We start from the raw sequence: 19,300 nt of genomic DNA on the forward strand, positions 1-19,300 counted from the left end.
AATTCACTGCACACCATTAAGCAATTTCAATACTCTTCTTGACAAAAGCCCAGATTTATTTATTTACCCAGAAGCCCTAGAAGAGAAGAAGAAAAAAAGAAAAAAAAGTAAAATAAGATTCCCCGAAGCCTTTTTTTTGTTTCCCAAATGCACACACCTAAAGACGGCGACCACGACGACCACCCTTTCTGCGGGTGCTGTCAGAGGGTGTAGGAGTAACATCCTCGATACGTCCAATCCTCATACCGGCACGAGCAAGGGCACGGAGAGCTGACTGGGCGCCAGGTCCGGGAGTCTTGGTTCCGTTACCTATATCACTCGTAGTTAGTACTCCACCTTCATGGTACTGTCGTCGGGAGAGGGGGGCACAAACCTCCGGTAGCACGGATCTTGATGTGAAGAGCTGTGATGCCGACCTCCTTGCAGCGGGCAGCAACATCCTGAGCAGCCAACATAGCAGCGTAGGGTGAGGACTCATCACGATCGGCCTTGACTTTCATTCCACCGGTGACACGGACGATGGTTTCCCGACCACTGGAGAGAACGAAAGGATCAACGAAGCGTCAGCCTCTACCCTTTATGTATAACTCTCTCATGAATCATGAGAAAGTTTCCAAAAACCCAATCTTTCTCATTTTCATGATATTTCTATTGTTGGTTTGTTGGTTTGGATTATGCTTGGGGCGAAACACACCTGAGATCGGTCACATGGACGAAGGTATCGTTGAAAGACGCGAAAATGCGAGCAACACCGAAAACGAGTTCACCTAATTCAAACTCAATGTCAGTTCCTCCGCAATCCCTTTCTCTCCCACCATCCTATTCCACCGCTAATAAATCAGGTGCTGATAAGAACCGACCTTCACGGATCTGAGGACCGAGAGAGATGTTCTCCTCCTTGCGCTCAACCTTCTTTCCTTTTGGGGCCATTTTTGATTATTTAATTTGTCGATTGACGAGAGGTACGGGGATTATAGGTGGATTGGCCGTTCGTGGTGTTGCTTGACGTCTCTATCGTTGAGGATTCGGTAGTGAAGTTACAGAAATTCGCTGGATGTGTGTTCGTCGGGCTTGGCGGTGGGAGGAAACAGCAGTCACAATGGGCAAGGGTAGGCTGCCTTGTTACACAAGCGGTAAAAGAAGTAATAGATCTGCATGCATAAGTACCTACATGTACTCTGTAGTTAGAATTAGCTATCTCAGCAAGTCTTCACACTGGTGCAATCCTCTGAACTTTAAATTGATAGCATTCTTAGGCCTTAGTAAATCTGGGTTATCTAATCAATCAAATTTTTCGAATAATTGCCTGACGAAGTAATAGAGCGTATTTACTAAGTGTCATTTTTGACAATTAACATTTCAAAATTAACAGTTGCAAAACGCAAAGTTGACACTTCCCCTCCATAGGGATATGAAATACGAATACGCAAGCTGCAGGAATAGGATGATAACTACATGTACTATGGTGTCTTCTAAGTGTATTTGGCATCCTTTTAACGTATTTCACAGCCTGGCAAGCGACCCACCCAAAAAATGACACTTGTGGATGCCGCTTTGGAGAATGGCGAAGTGTCGATTGTTAGAATTGACGGTTAGTAAATACGCTCTAATGGCAATTCTCCATATATATGAGTCCAATAACTGGTCAGGCCGCCAAATTATACTACTTATTAATGTGGATGTAGCAGAAGTAAATTTAATAAATAGAGTACAGTAGATATATAAATAATGCAGCAGCTCATCTAAAACAAAAAAATAAAAAGAACCGACAAATGAACAAACAGCTAAGAAATGACAACAATTATTCGATAATACTTTTCAAATCAGAAAATCTCGCCCTTTCTTCACTGCCAAAGGCTCATAATAGTAACAATACACGGATCCTAATCACCTCTTTCCTTTCTCTTCTTCAATCTCATCTTGTACACCCTGTAGTACTCCTTCTCGCTCCCTCAGATGCTGCTCCACTGCATCGACTTGCATTCTAACCATTTCCAAATCCTCCCTTACGCTCTTTAAATCTGCGCCGCCTTTTGCCGAACCCCCACCATCTTCCAAATCCCGAAGAGTTCGTCGTTTATAATCCAGCATCTGCTCAAGTTCCCGTTTCACTAGTGCTGCTTTTGATCCGCTAGATCCATATTTATCTCTGTTTCTTCTCTTTTCCGCCGCAGCTTCCGCTTCCGCGATCTTGGTTTCGAGATCTGCGAGTTCACGTTTAAGACGGACTTCTTCCCAGTCTTTGTCCTTTGTAGACGAAAAGTCGGTTCCTATCTCAAAGTTAGTATCTGCTTTATATAGTTAGGTGTTGACGCTCTACCAGAATGCTTAAAGTTCCCTCTCCCACCAAACCCTAATCTCGTAAGATAGCTCTCTCCAAATGCCTCTTTTTTCCCCGAGATGGTGTTCATATCTCTCCTCCCGCTTCCGAGACCTCGTCCTGTATCTTTTACCTTATCAAGATCGTAGTTGATCTGGTTTTTCTGGAAGGTTGCTCTCAGAGACGCCGGGACAGTTCGTGGAATCCGGTAACCTTCATGGCGGCCATTGAGGATATGCAAGAACACTAACGCCTGATCTTTTCCTATAGATGGTGACGAAGAAGGGTTGACTAAGTTCCAAGCGAAGCGGATATCGGTATCCGGAACGTTTATAGAGTCATAGAGACCGTCCAATGCAGAAACTAAGGATGCAATTAGCAAAGTGTGTTACCAAGGTACATGTAGGAAGCTATATAGTTGTACACTGGATCTGCCCATGGTCGCCTGCATTGGCCAGGTAAATTCCCTCGTATTTCGACTTATCCCCAGGCGACATATACCAATCGAAGCCATCTTTGAGCCCTACAGTATCATCCTCGAGGTCTTCCATCCTTTCAAACTGAGGCGGATCATTGGAGAGTGCGTCCGAAGCAGTAACAAGGTGAGCTTTGGATTCTGGGACAAGAAACGCGGGTAGCTTTGTAGGCACTGCTTTCAATTCCTACACGCGCCATTAGCTCCCCCTATACCTCTCAAAGCTTCCTCGTAGCTCTGCCGGAAAGAGAGGGGGGGGGGGGGGAAGGAGAGAACACACCCCATTAACGAGATCGAAAATCAACCTCATCGCAACACAAAATTCCTCGAAGTCAAGATCTCCGTCTTTATCAACATCAGCGAGATCCCAGATTTTAGCAAGCTGGTCCTCGTTTAAGCCGGAATTCTTGAGCATGCCATAGGCTTGGTCGCCAGTGATTCGCTTTCCATCGCGGGAGTGTGCGCTGAAGATCTCCCAGTATTTTCCAATATCGGCTTCGGAGATAGGTTTGGAGGCCATCGTGTGTGTTGGTGCTGTGTAGCTGCGCGAGTGAGTGTTGTAGGGAGCTTTTGTGTACCTGGAGGAGGGGGCCAGTAGGTCTTGGAAACCTGGAAGGGCCAGGGTCTCGAGCCTTGACGGCGGAAAGGCGTCGTTGTCAGCAGTGAGCCTCCATCAGTTTGATCTTACGAATACACAACCCAATACTCCTTTCGAAATCGTAGATACACATGTATGTAGTTCAAATTCTCTTTTAATTGATTCAACATTTATAACTTCCGAGAAAATAAAAACCTTTTATCTACATACCTACAATCATCTAGACCTAACTTAGGTCCTAAGTACATACATGTATGTGTATTGTAAACACATGTATTTTTACAAAGCTGATTCATGCAACTGGTTCAGATTAACCCCACCACAAGTGAACCCCGCAATCTCTTATTTTTTTCCTTCCAAAAATCACAATTATCGAAAAATGACCAAACCAATCATTAGGCATGCTGTCGCTTCAGGTGAGTTACTCAAGCCGCACAAGAGATGTAGAAAATTCCTTAAGCCAACAAACATTAGATGTCCCTCTCATCCTTGAGTTCATCAATGAACTTGCAATCTACGAGAAAGAGCCTGATGCGGTACTTGCTACTGTTGAAACACTCACCGATACCTTAGGGCTCAGGGAAGGATCTAAAGCTTATGCAAAGACATTTTTAATCTTTGAAGGGGAGAAACCAGCTGGAATGGCTCTGTAAGCTTTTAATGTCCTATTTTAGTACCCTCCTCTAATAAATTAGTAGATACTTCAACAACTATAGCACATGGCGTGCCAAGCCCGGTATCTACCTCGAAGACCTATTCGTCCGCCCCGAGTTCCGTGGCCGTGGATACGGCACTGCGCTTCTTGCAGCCCTTGCGCAGGAAGTAATAGAGATTAATGGAGCGAGGCTAGAATGGAGTGTTTTGAAATGTTAGTACTCCCTGTACCATTTATGCCAAGCCTGGTTAACGCAAAAGCATGATAGGGAACACCCCATCAATTAAATTCTATGAGAGTATTGGTGCAGAGAACATGGGCAAAGAATGGCAGATTATGAGATTGACTGATGATACTCTGGCAGCTATGGCTAAGAGGGGCCCAGAGGTTGAGAGACGCTAGAGAGTGTATATGTTCACCAGATCTCACTCGAATCAGGAAAGCACCTAGTATTCTACCCAAAGCATGATATTTCACCCTTAACTGCCCTCGATTGAATTATATAAGTGCAAATCCCAATGACCTCATCCTCCCAGAGCGAATGAAGTGAAGATAAAACATCCCTTCCCCGATTGATTGAGGTGTCAATCTTATTGCTTTATAAACCAGAACCGGCGCGATTTCAATAATCTATGGGAGATATTGAGTAAAGAACATGTAGCTTTACTCATATTATCTCTAAAATATTTAATTATGTGTTTTCAATGCATTATCTTGATCATAAACACTCATCGTTAATTACCTATTATATCATTCATCATTTTCATCTCCATATCTTCAGCATGCATGAACACCACTCTCTGAAGAAAATTTCCCGGTCGTGTACACAAATATTGTAGCTACATGTATGTACAATAAGAAAACATGGCAATGGTATCCTACGTTCTCAGTGCCCCATCAATAGCTTCATTTCCATCCAATTTTCCCCACAAAATACAACTGATCCCGCCCTTAAAAGAACGCAGGCCAAGAAGAAGAAAAGAATGAATACCTTGATGTATACATGTACATAGAAAGAAATGGAAACATTAGTAACTTGTTCGAAACTCCCGTGATAAAAAAATTCCTGTAAAAATCAAGGGTTATTCAGCACAAAGGTATAAAGATGCAAAACAAAATGATCCGAAACAATGACATTGGACGCCTAATGCACCACACTCCTCCGAAAAAAAAAAGAAGAAATAACATTCGCGCACCTGGCCTAGTTTCCGTGAAGAGAAAACGATCAAGTAATCCTCTCAAAATACCAAGGTAAAAAAGGATTGGATGGACGGAAGATAGCTGTGATAAGTAATAATCAATGATGCCTGTGAAGGTTCTCAAATGACAATGATGTCCGGAACATTCTCCCATGAATAGCAGTCAAATAATGATCCAGTATTGTTTATACTTCGCAAGGATCAATCTCTTGACAAGGACAAGCTTTCATCAACCTTCCTTAGAAAGCTGCTAACCCTAGCTGTGTCTACTTCTCCTGGATCACTTTCTACAGCTTGTACGAGGCCTTCGAGTAGCGAGTCAACCCTGTCTTCATCCACCCCTGTACACAGAGAAATAACCCTTCGAAATTTATCCTCCAGTTCAGTGCTTCGATCATGCAGTTTGCTAGCAACATCCTTAAGCATATCTTCGTTTGTCCTGTAAGCTCGGGCCCGAGCCCGGAGGGCTGATGCCGACGGCAGAGACTGTAGGTATTCCCTTTGTTGCTGACTCATGTTCCTAACATCCGTAACAGGTGCCAAAAATTCAGGTAATATTTTAAAAGGGGCATCAGGATTCATCGACTCTCCATTCATGCTTCGGGAAGTGCCATTGACGGCTCCAAGTTTCTCCTTGAACCGGGAGTCTTCTTCATCGATTGCGCGTCGTAGATTCTGACAATGCTGTCGAAGTTCAGCATGTTGTCGACTTCGTTGGCGGAGTTGATTCATGTTTTCACGTTCTTTACCTAACTTTAAGGTGACTTCTCTCAACTGGTTCAGGGTTGCCATGACCTGCTCTTGCTTCGCCTCAATCTCGCCCTGAAAGTCCTTTTCGAGGCCAGCAATGGCATCTTTTATCACTAGAGGGGAAAGTCACCATGTTAGAGTGACCGCACGGAAAGACAGTGGGATTTAAGGAACTTACGATTCACTATGTCCTGCCGTTTTTGCACAACAACAGGCGGTGCAATCCAAGTTTGCTCCCTCCTGCTTGGCATAGGAGCAGGCTCTCCACCGACACCAAAATCGATAGGTCTTAGTCCTGCCCTATTTGGTATACTAGAATCCGCACCAATCTCTAGCAATTGCTGTATAATGCTCTTATTCCCTATCCGAGCAGCGATATTCAACGCCGTATCTCCGCTTTTATCTTGTGCATTCACAATCTCTCCAATAAACCTTGTCAGACTCATCACCTTTGGCCCACCTGTACGGCTCGTGGACGAGGCACCATGCTTGGCCACAAACTCTAGCAAACAATGGAGGTAATATCTGCTATCTGCACTCCTTCCCTTCATACCGGATTTTACAGCAATATGGTGCAAGATAGTCCGACCGTTATTATCGACAATAGGAATGGTGGGATATAGGAGGTTGAGAAGCTGGGGAAAGGAAAATTGATCGAAATTGTTGGTCACAAAACACCCGCGAACTAGCGCTGATTCGCCACTATGATTGACTCTATATATCGAAGCACCCTTTGCTATCAAGGCCCGAATAAGAGGAACACGTGCCAAAGATGCCGCCCAATGAATTGCAGCGCCTCCTGTTGAATCGAGGGGAATATCGATTTGTTCAGGGGTGAGCGTATCCAATTGGGCCAGCACAGACGAATCAGTCTCGGGGTTAATGAAAAGATTCATCAATGTCTGCCGGGCATGTTCGGCATCTGGCACATGATCTGCTATTACAGGTTGTACAGGCCTTTGAGGCGTATCAACTTGTGGTTGGAAAAAATGGGTAGATACTTCATTGAGTGGGGTGGAAGGCCGGGCTCGTTTTCGTGGAGGCTCTTGCGAATCTCGTTCAGGAAGAGTCAAAATTTGAGAACAATAAGTAGAATCAGGCTGAACCTGAGATACAAAACTTGTCTCTGTCGGCAAACTTGGTGGCCAAGATTCTTGACCTTGTGATTCCTGTTGGCGAACAATACCCTGAGATGCCTGCGATGACATAACAGAATTCTGAGAATTCGCTGTCCGAGTCTCTTGCGAATCCATTCGTGAGGTGGATTTACTGAGGGCACTAAAGGCATTGGAAACGGTGGACGATATAGGGGTGAATAAGGGGCCCGTGTGTCCATTTGTCTGGCTCAGACTGGTATTATACATTCGCTTCCGTTTTGCAGCCATGGCTTGCTCTTTTGTGGGGGTCGAATCGGCACCACTGGCAGCTATAACATCCAGGTCAAGTAAGGGGGCAAGTAACTCCTCTACTCCATATGAGCGGCAGAATTCTCGACCTCGTTCAAAATCAACCCTAATATATGAGTTAGCGAGTGCTATCGTGTGATTGGAATAAATTATTTTAATACCATGTCCCTTGATATTTCCCATACCCGCCTTGGACCTTCTCATGTTGACCGTTGAGAATTTCTTTTTCCAGAACCTTTGTTCGTTTCCCTTTTTCTACGCCAGCCACTTTGAGAATTTGGGTTGCGTTCAACCACGAGTCATGACGGCGTCGCATCACTGCAACATTATTTACTGGCATTTCAAATACCGCAACACCAGAATAGGTGGCCTATGGTTTAACCGAACTATTAGCCATATGTTCCTTGACATTATCTCATAAAATCGAGAGGCAGACTTACAGTGAAAATTGTAGGTTTTGAGTCATCCATATGGGCAGAAAGCGGGGGTGGAGGAGGGGTTCCTTGGGGGGTTGAAGCCACAGAAGTGGAACCGTTTGTAGCGAAAGAACCGACGGCGGACGGCTGGTACATAGAGGTAGTAGCGGTTAGAGATGATGAACCGCTTCGAGCAAAAGTTGGAGGTCTAGAGGAAGAGGCCATCACTCGGAAAGGGATGAGACTCAAGCAGCGTATAGAAGACCTGGGGGGATAAATTTACTAGCGCTAAAGGGGGGGGCTAAAAGCCAAGGGGGTGGAAGCGAAGCGTGTAAAGTGATAATAAAAACTTGGGGGAAAAAGCTTATGAGTAAAAGCTTGTGAGAAACGAGGTATGTACGTTTACAGAAGGGTGGTATCCCAGACTCTCCGAGGTGCGGAGATTGCAACAGCGGAGAGCAACGACGGCGCGGGATATACAGGCGACGAGAGAGTAATGATAAGGAATCCGCGTTGTTGTTTATGTTACCAGTGTTGCTATTGTTGACGGTCGTCTAAGGGATTGAGGCTGCAGGGGGGAGAGCAGACTTGAATGACTTGCTGACAGCGGGATCTGAGTCGTGGAAAAAAGATCTGAGGGAAGTCGCGATCTGCTGCTGCGGAGAAGAGCGCGCGTTTTGCTGGCGTTCCGAGACATGCGCGTGGCTCACCCCAACCTTTTTACTAGTTTAGGTAAATTTTGCTGACTATTACCACGGCACCAACGCAATAGAGGAAGTTCGATCAGCCGCGCCACTAGAGTAAAGCTTCATATCGATAAGGGTGCCAAGTGATCAGCTGACCGCGTATTTCATAGAACCTCAGTCGAACGCGGAGGGAAAAAAAGGGTACGCTACCCTACATAGTACCGAATCCACCAATGGAGACGAAGCAACTCCTTCGACATCTTCTCCGTCAGGCCAGTGTTCTCTATGATGACGTAGCACGGATATACATTACTCGTTATATCGTACAACGTTTCCGAGTAAATCTCACGGCAGACTCATGGCGTCGAACGAAGCTGCTCAAAGAGGGGCGGCGTGGACTCTCTGTGCTCATTCGTGCAAACGCTGGTGATCCTAAACCATTGACAAAAATCCTGGAGATGAGCTATGGGCGAACCGGAAGGAGAAAACATGAGCTTCTAGAGGTCTGTACCAACAGTCAATTTTACTTATACGTAATTAACCTGAAATACTAACTTCTTGCCTTATAATTCATTTTAAAAAAGCCCATTTTAAAACAAGACCCAGAAATTGAACCGGAGCCCCTCATACCCGATGAGCCCCGCAGCAAACCGCCAGCTATCTCAGCTGCACTACGAGTATTACTATCCTCCCAATATAACAGAAACATCTCCTCCAAAGTCGTACCCCAACTACCTGAAACGAATATCTGGGGCCGTCCACTACCCATACGTCGAAAGGTCAATATGCTCCATAGGCATCACTCAAACCTCCTTGCAAAGGTCCTCCCCCCCCTCAGCGAATACCACATGGAACGTCTCGAACGTCTTGTAAGTGGCTTGGAGAACCCAAAGCCCCCCAAAAGAAGAGCCTTTACAGCACTACCTTTGCCGGAAGGCACGAAAGTGCACAATCTGACGCCAAGGTTCCGGAAAAGGATGTGGAAGAAGATACTTGCACAAAGCTCAACATTAAGCCTAGACGGAGAGAAGAACAGATGGATTGTTAAATACTCGCCATTGACGGAGAAGCCTAAAGTAACTGTTGGAAAATTGGAAGACTTTGAAGGGTTGATTGTCGAGAAAAGTACCCAGCAACAAAGAGGGGGGAGGAATGGTAAATACGAAATGACTGGTGAGGAAGCGCTTCTTTGACTTATTCTCGGGAATATAATTCTTTGTCGTCCATCTTGCCTTTAGGAATTTATCCTTCAAATTGTAGTACCCAGCTAGCTGGACTCGTTTGCTCATGCAATAGTGGTTAAAAAGACTACATGTGCCTTCCCTTGCGTAAGGTGTGATAAATGTATGGAAATCACCATAGCTCATTGTCATTCAACAAAGCAAAAATTTATTCGGAATACTGCAGTACACAGTGCCCAAGTCACAAGTGTAACCATAAAGCGCCGCGAGTGATAAACCATGACGTCAACTTTAAAATATACATGTACCTATATGTATTGAGTTTTGAGAGTAGGATTATTAGACTAACATGCATTCACCTCATCACGTTGTTCTCCCTGCGGTATGCGGCCAACGCTCAAAGTGAACTCATATGCATGTGGTTTCTGTTTACCCTCGCGGCATGGAAAGTGCAGTATAATGTGAGCGCGCTAAGGGCAGGCATTCCCCCGCAGTTTGGCCTTGCTGTCAACAACAGACATCGCCGCACATCACATCTCTCCTCACATCGTACATAACATAACTCTTCATCCCAGGTTATTATTCTTTCTATGTTAGCAAATCAGAAGGTGCTTTCGTAACTTTTTTGCAGGGAGCTCACTAGATCTATCTTTACAGCCAAATATACAATGTCTTCACTTTGGGTTAGCAAGAAAAAGAAGGCAGAGCTTATCGAACTATGTGAACAGCTTGGGTTACAGTACGTTTTGTTTACCTTCCGTTTGTCGCGCTTGATACGCGTCGCGAGGAGCTGTGCAGTCGTGATTGACGAAGCGACGTAACAGAGCCGAGGGCCAGCTAAAGAACGACTACGAGAATATACTTACTGAATACCTTAACTCAAATCGGGCTGGGCTGGAGAGCGACCCTACCTTTGGAGCATATTACGACACCCTATATTCTAGGCGATCGCCGACAAAAACCTCTTTACAAACCTCCTCAACTGACGTACCTACGACACGGTCGAGGTGGAGGGCGAGTAAAGAGCGCTTTGCTCGAGAAAGCTCAACTGCTGACTCTACGTATGAACCCCAAGATCCTTAAGGGTATTTCTATTCTTTGTGGCTTAGTCTAACTATATATTATAAATAGCGGTGAGGAGTCCGGTATGAGCCCAGCGCCCTCACCTTCCATGCATGAACGGACTCTTAGGTCTTCCTCCCGTCAGCTCTCAAGCCGTACACCAAGAACTGTGAGAGCTATTCAGGAAGTTGTTGAATCACCTCTTCCACCTACCCCTGCAGCCCTTGCAGATGCCATTGAGAGTCGTGTAAACGCTATGATGGATAGTGCGAAGAAGACGATCGAAAAAGTTGACGTCCAAGAAAAGGCGACAGAGTTGCGCGATAAGCTATCGAACGTCGTTTCTGTGAACGCGGTGACATTGACCTACGAGGCAGTGTTTTTGCTGTATCAGTTGATTCCGTTAGTCTATCTGGTCACAATTCCTGCTGTTCCTTCCTTAGGAACGGGCGCCCGCAGCTTTCACCTACCGGACTTATTTGTCCTCCTCACCACCGAGTTCTGGGGCCCTTTCCTTACGTGGCTGACGACATCAGTCCTGATACCTCTTGGAAATGCGTACTTCTTCAACTTGACTGCAACTGCCGCAAATGTGGCAAGGTCTACTAAACCATATGATCCTACTGCATCTACAACCCCTGAAGAATATAGGACCGATCCTCTCACATTTGCTGTGACGAAGGCGCTTGTAGCATACCTGGTTCACTACAAGGGGTTCAACTTTATGGGATTGTTAGGAGATGAGAGTTTGAAGATCGTGGGAGCTGGAGTTGGAAGGGACACTCAGCTTATCGGATCTGGTATTGCTGGCTTAGCAGCAATCTGGGAGTCAATTTTGAGGAGATAAATGTCTTAACTTTGAATGCAGACATGGTAAGAAGATTGGCTTTCTGTTTATTCCTGGTGTCTTTCGAGTTTCTTAGTTGGGATTATTCAAATTGATATGAAGAACGTTCAAATGTACTTTACATTGAACTAGGACATTCTGTAGTTTACGGTTCCCAACATTATGTAGTTACTTTTGAAGTTTTGTTTTTTTATTGAATCTTAAATTTAACTACATATTCTCGTCCATTTATTGGTGATGATGAACACTGTCCTCAGCGTATGGCAGAGCATGCGCCAAGACGCATAGACCCCTGGGATAGTTCTAAGAACGTCAAAAACACCACAGTGTTCGCTTCTCTGAACTAAAGGGTCAATTACCTATCCGCCCGCTTCTTCCCCTCTACGCTCGCTCACCCAATATAGCTTTAGGGGAGCACATCGCCGCCATTGTTTCAGACGTTCCCGCCGGCTTCGTTATCCTCTCCCCCACTACTACGAGTTTGGACCCCTCAATCACCTGCAACTGCGACATTCCACGAGCCTCAACCCACCCAACCTCCCCCTCCTCTCACCTCATCCACTACACCTAAACATACTAACGACCTGACGATCCAGCGTCACACCCCGACATGTCCTCTTTTCTCGAGCATTCGTACTCTATTGTACACCTCGACAATGCCGCGGATCAGCCATCGATCCAGCAGCTCCAGCAGCAGCTGGAAAAGGGTACCGATGAATCTAAGCTTGACACTATGCGTCGGATCCTGATCATCATGTTGAATGGAGATCCGATGCCACAGCTTCTGATGCACATCATTCGTTTCGTCATGCCAAGTAAGAGCAAACCACTCAAGAAGTTACTGTACTTTTACTATGAGATCTGTCCAAAACATGATGCGAGTGGAAAGCTGAAACAAGAGATGATTTTGGTCTGGTAAGTAGTTTCTTCTTTCTGAAGGCTATGAGGAATAGCTATGGAGCTTAAATTTTTGAATTTTGGATGACATAGACTGACTTATAGTGCTCGTGTAGCAATGGCATCCGGAACGATCTCCTCCACGCAAACGAGTACATCCGTGGAGCAACCTTACGTTTTCTCTGCAAAGTTCGTGAACCCGAGCTCCTCGAGCCTCTACTATCATCGGCTCGTCAATGTCTCGAGCACCGCCATGCATATGTTCGTAAGAATTCGGTACTTGCTATCCAGTCTATCTACTCTCACTCGGAGCACTTGATTCCCGACGCCCCGGATCTTATATTGGCTTTTCTACAGGCGGAGAGTGACAATACTTGCAAAAGGAATGCATTCGCTGCCTTGAGCGCCATTTCTCATGCGAAGGCCTTGGAGTACTTGAACTCAGTGTTCGATCAGATTGCCAACTCGGATGAGCTTACACAGCTTGTTCTCATCGAATTCATCAGAAAAGATGCTGTGCTTAATTCCGGCAACAAGGTGTGTTTTTTTAGCTTCGACGTGTTCAGCAACGAGGACACTTTTCTCACTTATGGTGTGAATCATAGGCTAGATACCTCCGGTTAATCTTCGATCTTCTGGAGGCGACTTCAAACACTGTTGTTTACGAAGCTGCTACGTCGTTGACTACTTTAACTAGTAACCCAGTAGCTATCAAAGCTGCTGCTGGGAAATTTATCGAGCTGTGCATCAAGGTATCGGACAACAATGTCAAGCTTATCGTGCTCGACAAAGTCGACCAATTACGAAAAAAGAATCAGGGTGTGCTGGACGATTTGGTTATGGAGGTTCTGCGCGTTTTGTCGAGGTATTTTGAGCTTACTAATAACGATATGGACAAAATGGATGTTTTTAACACGCATACCTGCTTAGTCCCGATATCGATGTGCGAAGAAAAGTCCTGGATATTGCGATGGATATGATTTCGAGCAAGAACGTCGAAGAAGTTGTTATGCTCCTCAAGAAGGAGCTCTCCAAGACTGTGGACCAAGATTATGAGAAGGTATCAATGATTGAATTTGCGGTTTTGGCCTGAAGATCCTCTAATACTCCCGCAGAACAACGAGTACAGACAGCTATTGATCCATTCGATTCACAACTGTGCAATCAGGTTTTCCGAGGTTGCTGCAAGTGTTGTCGGATTGCTTATGGACTTTATCAGCGATTTTAACAATTCATCTGCAGTTGATGTCATTGCATTTGTGAAAGAGGTTGTCGAAAAGTTCTCAGCTCTGCGTTCATCCATTGTTGAGCGCCTTATGACGACTCTCAGCGAGGTCCGGACTGGAAAGGTATATAGGGGAGCTCTTTGGATTGTTGGGGAGTACTGTGTCGAGGAAAAGGATATTCGGGAAGCCTGGAAACGGATACGCCAGAGTCTAGGGGAGATTCCTATTCTTGCCTCGGAGCAGCGACTACTTGATGAACAACCAGGAGAGGATGATGATCAAGCAAATGGAGGCTCAAAACCTGCTGGGCCTGCTACTGGTTCTCGGAAAGTACTTGCTGATGGTACTTACGCCACTGAGAGTGCCCTCACGAGCGAATCTGCAAGTCTTGCAAAGCTTGAAGCTGTCAGAGCTTCACAAAAGCCACCACTTCGCACCCTTATTCTTGACGGAGATTATTACTTGGCATCCGTCCTTGCTGGAACACTTACAAAGCTTGTCATGCGCCATGCTGAGATTGGTGCGGATGTTTCTCGCACCAATGCTCTTAAGGCCGAGGCCATGCTTATCATGATTAGTGTTATTCGTGTTGGACAGAGTCAGTTCGTGAAGGCTAAGATTGATGAAGACAGTATGGATCGAATCATGTCTTGTGTCAGGTCTTTGGCCGAGTTTGAGCAGAAGAAAGAGATTGAGACGGTCTTCCTGGAAGACACTAGAAAGGCATTCAAGGCCATGGTTGTTGCTGAGGAAAAGAAGAGGGTAGCTAAGGAGGAGCTGGAGAAAGGAAAGAATATGATCCAGGTCGACGATGTACTAGGAATCAGACAATTGAGCAAAAAGTCCGCTGCCGACAGCGCCGACGTTATAGAAGTGGATATGGAGAAGGCTACCGGCGGCGATGCTAACGTCGAAGACTTGACTTCGAAACTGAGCCGCGTTGTTCAGCTCACTGGTTTTTCGGATTCTGTCTACGCTGAGGCATACGTTAAGGTTCATCAATTTGACATCATCCTAGATGTCCTGCTTGTCAACCAAACCACAGAAACCCTCCAGAACCTTTCTGTTGAATTTGCAACTCTCGGTGATCTTAAGGTTGTCGAGCGCCCCACCACCCAAAACCTCGGTCCTCATGCGTTCCACTCAGTACAAGCTACGATCAAAGTCTCATCTACTGATACGGCTGTAATTTTCGGTAATGTGGTATATGACGGCCCTGCATCGACTGAGACAAATGTAGTTATCCTCAACGATGTTCACGTTGATATCATGGACTATATTCAACCTGCCTACTGCAGCGAAACGCAGTTTAGGACTATGTGGACCGAGTTCGAGTGGGAGAATAAGGTTAATATCAATTCGAAGGCAAAGAGTTTGAGGGAGTTCCTAGATCAATTGATGAAGAGTACAAATATGGCTTGTTTGACCCCCGAAGCTAGCTTGAAGGGAGACTGTCAATTTTTGAGTGCAAATCTTTACGCTAGGAGTGTTTTCGGTAAGTTGTCCTTTGAGCTTAGGCTTATTCTCACGGCTAACATATTTATAGGGGAGGATGCGCTTGCAAATCTTAGCATTGAGAAGGATGGCGAGGACGGTCCAGTCACTGGTTTCGTACGCATTCGAAGTAGATCTCAGGGATTAGCGCTTTCCTTGGGCTCTTTGAAGGGGCTGCAGAAGTAGTGGACATGAGGATACGTTTGCTTTTTAAAATAGTAGGAATGTAATGATGCTTTTTCTCTTTTACTGTGCCAGCACGTGAAATGATCGGGTTCTTTTGTCATGTTAGATTGTGAGACAAAAATGGGTTCCTTTTCTTTCCTTATATTTCGTTTCTGGTTGTAGGTAATTTATCGTATCATTTGATTGTGTGCTAGGTATGTAAAGTTTTTTATTCGATGTATTTGTTTTTAGGTTTCATCTTCAGGACGAGAGTTGAGGATCCGGAATCGTTGGTTACGGGGAATGCATTTTTATCGCTTTAAATCATATTAAACCAAAGAAGTAGCTATATTCATATAAACAGCAAGATAAATGGTAATGACTAGATTAAGTTAAAAAATTTCACGCTGGTCAAGCTCAAGTAAAAGTCGAAGTACTAGGCTACATGTAGGTACATATGTACATACATGTTGATTGAATCGCCGAGTAAGAGGTGTGATAGGGGGAATCCTTGATCGGTGAATGGGTGTTTTAGTTGTTCGTCAGTCAGAGTAGTAGATACATGTAGATATTTACATAGACTAGCGTGACTAGTAATAATAGTTCAAATGAGATCTCACTGTTTCTGTAGTGAGTGCCACATTAACAATTATTGCAACCACCAATAGAGTATGTAGATTCGAGTAAATATTAAACTACTTATATTAGCCTTCATATCAGGTAAAGGTAGGTACTGTATCGTATCTGCGTTTAGTTGGTTGGTGGTTATTTAAAACTACAGAAATATGCCATCCCATCGTTGCATCCTGGCTTTTCCAATTTCTTCGTTAACCTCAGGGCACAGGGCTGGGGTTATTATCGCTTTCCAGTTCGCCCTTGGTTTTCAACCCCACCACTCCCCACTACATCTGCTGCACTAGCAGAGGCAACCTCAATTCTGCATGCTTACCCGCTACATCTACCATCGCCATATATTCCGGACCAACCGCCTGGCTCTCCTTCGCCTGCGCGAATTCCACGACTCACAATACCCGCCGCCACTACCAACCCTAGACTGGACACCCGGAGAACCCTCAGGGTCCAACCCCGAAGACCCCGAGACCCCGCCAGTCCCTATACGAGTCCATAGGTCTGTCCGCAGGGCCGCTGCTAAGAGTAAAAGCCTCGAGGTTGATCCAAACCCCACCCTCGATTGGTACTCGGGCCAGCGCAACTCGGATTTCTCTACTAGCCGCCCAAGTTTCTTGGACATTGACGTTCAAGAGCCGAGATTAAACTGGTTGAAGAAAGGTTGGGCGTCGGATTTGAGCGAGGATAGCGACTTGTCATTATTAGCAGAGGAACTGGGAAGGCAGGCGGAGGAATTGAAAAAGAAGGCAGCGAAATTAAGAAGGAAGGAAGAGGGTTTTATAAGGAAAGTGAGAAGTCAACCCGGTGGTACAAGAGGTCCCAAAAATCCCTTGGTGAGGAGGTACGAACTCGATCCCGAGCCGGAAATCGAACCCAAGGAAGAACTGGTCATAAGGAGGCTTAGCAATAATCCGAATAAGGACAAAGGAAGACGGAAAGCACCCGAAGAGAAGGAGGAAAAACCCGAAGTTTTACAGGAACCATTGAGGGATTCAAGTAAGCCTAGCGAAGATCCTCAGAAACTTCTGAAGGATTCAAACAAGCCTAGTGAAGGCCCCCACCAATTAGAGCAGAAAGAGGCCGAATTTGAGGAGTTAGAAGCACGCCAGTTCAGAATCAGACACGAGTACTTGAGGTCAAGCAAACAGGAAGCTACATTAATCAGACGGGTACACGACGTATCGAACCCGCGAAAACTTAGGACAGCTGTCACAGAAAAAGATTTACAGGCGCTCGCCGTTGGACAACAAGGGCCTCCAGTAATAAGAAAGGTGTTGAACGCACCCTCAAACATTGAGGGGCCTCCAATAAGGAAGATATCAGGACAACCCTCACTGCCGAAGATTAGGATTGTGCTTACGAGGGGATTCAGCTCTGCAGCAGTAGAAATGGAAATGGAGGATGGATATCTCGAAGACGTCACGATCAATCAAGTTGAAGAGAGCACAAAAGAAACGCTTGTGAATGAAGCTGTTCCCGATGATACAAATTTGATTGGCGGGGATAACGGGCAAGCTTCTCCAAAGGACAATGCACCGGAAACTAAGTACAATACCGAGGCCAATTCTATGGGTGAAAATAGTAGCGCGGCCTCCGCACAGAAGCCACACGATTTGAAACGTGCAAATTTGGGATCCTACCAGAAGGCTCCTTTAGATGGTACCAAAAAGTCGAAAAGGCGCAAGGTGCACGCCAAAGAAGTTAAGGAAGGTTCTAATGAAGTAGTCCTTGGCTACGACATCAAAGCTCTTTTGTCTAGCCTCAATATCGAGGAATCTGAGGATGTCGAGCTGCCAGAAAGAGACGCGGAAATTAAACTCACTGTTTCTAAACTCTCGTCTACGGGTGAAGGTCTCGCGGTCTATAACGGCCGTGTCTATACGGTCCCATTTGGTGTGCCTGGAGACCAAGTCACAGCTACAGTTCGTCGACACAACGATGATCACTCAGTCTCAAAGATTACTAGCATCGATCAGCCATCGCCGGACCGTGATGATTCCTTAGTGGGGTGCGGGTACTTTGGTACCTGTAATGGGTGTCAATTTCAGATGCTTCCATACGCCGTCCAGCTCGAGCACAAACGAAAGGTTGTCCAAAGGGCCTTCAAAAACTTTTCGAATCTCTCACCGGAGTTGCTCCCTGAGATTGGAGCGACTATGCCCAGTCCTTTGCAATATGGGTATCGAACTAAGCTTACCCCGCATTTCAACGGGCCACGAAGGGGCGGATTTAAAGAAAATACGCCGGTCCCAAATATAGGATTCTTTGCGAAAGACCCGGCATATGTCATGGATATCGAGGATTGTCCGATTGGCACTAATGCGGTTAGAGAGGGAATGACGGAGCGCAGGACATTTGTCAAGGAGAACCTGAGAACAGCATTTAAACGTGGTGCGACATTATTGTTGAGGGAGTCCACCATGAGGACATACCTCGAAGAGGCGGGAGAGGACGGCAAAAAATGGGTTGACAAGAAGCTGTGCATCACTGATCACAACGCAAGGAGCATTGAATATATTGGGGATTTGAAGTTTGATAATCCTGCCGGGTCATTCTTCCAGAACAACAACTCCATCCTAGAAAGTGTATGTTGATCTTCGACCAAAGCGGGATAATTCCGTGTTGCTAACCTCCCTATCAAAGTTCACTGCATACATCCGCGAGAACCTCAACCTCCCAGTCATCAAAAAAGCCGAGGGCTCCACCGAAGCCACCGAGACCACCGAGCGGCCCAAGTACCTCGTAGACGCCTACTGCGGCTCCGGTCTCTTCACCATCACCTGCGGCGAAGGCCTAGAGAAGGTGTGGGGTATCGACGTTGACAAATCCTCCATCGAATCTGCGCGCAAAAACGCCGAAGCAAACAACATCGAGAACGCCGATTTCATCGGTAGCACGGCCGAGGATATCTTTGGCAAGCTCACATTCCCGGGGTCAGAGACGAGCTTGATCATTGACCCGCCGAGGAAGGGTTGCGATAAGCGTTTCTTGGACCAGTTGTTGGACTTTGCGCCAAAGAGGGTGGTGTACGTTAGTTGTAATGTGCACACACAGGCGAGGGATATTGGGTACATCTTGTCGGATGAGAGAGGCAAGGGGTATAGGATTGATAGTATCAGGGGGTGCGATTTCTTTCCCCAGACGTACCATGTGGAGGGTGTTGCGGTCATGACGAAGATTGATTGAACGGGTTCAAGGGGGGCAAGGTTTGATTGTAAATAGATCTTTTTGTTGTTTCTCCTTCTTGGATGTTTCGCTTGTCGTATTACTACCAAAAGTTGACTGCTTTTTCC

The 19,300-nt window shown here is 45.8% G+C and overlaps 9 protein-coding genes across 9 annotated transcripts; 5 read left to right on the top strand and 4 right to left on the bottom strand.

Moving 5' to 3' along the window:
- Positions 1-157: 157 nt before the first annotated feature.
- H6S33_009026 (uncharacterized protein) lies at positions 158-930 on the bottom strand (the record flags this gene model as incomplete). Its single annotated transcript, XM_044840376.1, has 4 exons — positions 158-309; positions 374-534; positions 695-767; positions 861-930. The coding sequence occupies 4 exons, from the start codon at positions 928-930 to the stop codon at positions 158-160; spliced, it is 456 nt and encodes a 151-aa protein (XP_044697841.1).
- A 957-nt stretch (positions 931-1,887) lies between these two features.
- H6S33_009027 (uncharacterized protein) lies at positions 1,888-3,315 on the bottom strand (the record flags this gene model as incomplete). The annotated part of the gene is made up of 4 exons (XM_044840377.1): positions 1,888-2,270; positions 2,321-2,683; positions 2,745-2,982; positions 3,076-3,315. 4 exons carry the CDS (start codon positions 3,313-3,315, stop codon positions 1,888-1,890), a joined length of 1,224 nt encoding a protein of 407 aa, XP_044697842.1.
- A 457-nt stretch (positions 3,316-3,772) lies between these two features.
- On the top strand, positions 3,773-4,450 carry H6S33_009028 (uncharacterized protein; the record flags this gene model as incomplete). Its single annotated transcript, XM_044840378.1, has 4 exons — positions 3,773-3,809; positions 3,868-4,042; positions 4,092-4,261; positions 4,317-4,450. 4 exons carry the CDS (start codon positions 3,773-3,775, stop codon positions 4,448-4,450), a joined length of 516 nt encoding a protein of 171 aa, XP_044697843.1.
- Positions 4,451-5,448: 998 nt separating this feature from the next.
- H6S33_009029 (uncharacterized protein) lies at positions 5,449-5,844 on the bottom strand (the record flags this gene model as incomplete). The annotated part of the gene is made up of 1 exon (XM_044840379.1): positions 5,449-5,844. The coding sequence occupies one exon, from the start codon at positions 5,842-5,844 to the stop codon at positions 5,449-5,451; it is 396 nt and encodes a 131-aa protein (XP_044697844.1).
- A 55-nt stretch (positions 5,845-5,899) lies between these two features.
- On the bottom strand, positions 5,900-8,044 carry H6S33_009030 (uncharacterized protein; the record flags this gene model as incomplete). The annotated part of the gene is made up of 5 exons (XM_044840380.1): positions 5,900-5,931; positions 5,997-6,110; positions 6,176-7,509; positions 7,565-7,773; positions 7,844-8,044. The coding sequence occupies 5 exons, from the start codon at positions 8,042-8,044 to the stop codon at positions 5,900-5,902; spliced, it is 1,890 nt and encodes a 629-aa protein (XP_044697845.1).
- Positions 8,045-8,738: 694 nt separating this feature from the next.
- H6S33_009031 (uncharacterized protein) lies at positions 8,739-9,698 on the top strand (the record flags this gene model as incomplete). Its single annotated transcript, XM_044840381.1, has 2 exons — positions 8,739-9,008; positions 9,090-9,698. The coding sequence occupies 2 exons, from the start codon at positions 8,739-8,741 to the stop codon at positions 9,696-9,698; spliced, it is 879 nt and encodes a 292-aa protein (XP_044697846.1).
- A 656-nt stretch (positions 9,699-10,354) lies between these two features.
- Positions 10,355-11,595, top strand: H6S33_009032 (uncharacterized protein; the record flags this gene model as incomplete). The annotated part of the gene is made up of 3 exons (XM_044840382.1): positions 10,355-10,425; positions 10,511-10,747; positions 10,818-11,595. The coding sequence occupies 3 exons, from the start codon at positions 10,355-10,357 to the stop codon at positions 11,593-11,595; spliced, it is 1,086 nt and encodes a 361-aa protein (XP_044697847.1).
- A 610-nt stretch (positions 11,596-12,205) lies between these two features.
- On the top strand, positions 12,206-15,398 carry H6S33_009033 (uncharacterized protein; the record flags this gene model as incomplete). The annotated part of the gene is made up of 6 exons (XM_044840383.1): positions 12,206-12,510; positions 12,609-13,029; positions 13,098-13,357; positions 13,423-13,552; positions 13,608-15,213; positions 15,265-15,398. 6 exons carry the CDS (start codon positions 12,206-12,208, stop codon positions 15,396-15,398), a joined length of 2,856 nt encoding a protein of 951 aa, XP_044697848.1.
- Positions 15,399-16,318: 920 nt separating this feature from the next.
- Positions 16,319-19,193, top strand: H6S33_009034 (uncharacterized protein; the record flags this gene model as incomplete). The annotated part of the gene is made up of 2 exons (XM_044840384.1): positions 16,319-18,592; positions 18,651-19,193. 2 exons carry the CDS (start codon positions 16,319-16,321, stop codon positions 19,191-19,193), a joined length of 2,817 nt encoding a protein of 938 aa, XP_044697849.1.
- Between the last annotated feature and the right edge of the window lie 107 nt (positions 19,194-19,300).

The sequence above is a fragment of the Morchella sextelata genome (assembly GCF_020137385.1).
Source record: "Morchella sextelata strain SCLS chromosome Unknown scls_3, whole genome shotgun sequence".
In the NCBI taxonomy this organism is placed as follows: domain Eukaryota; kingdom Fungi; phylum Ascomycota; class Pezizomycetes; order Pezizales; family Morchellaceae; genus Morchella; species Morchella sextelata.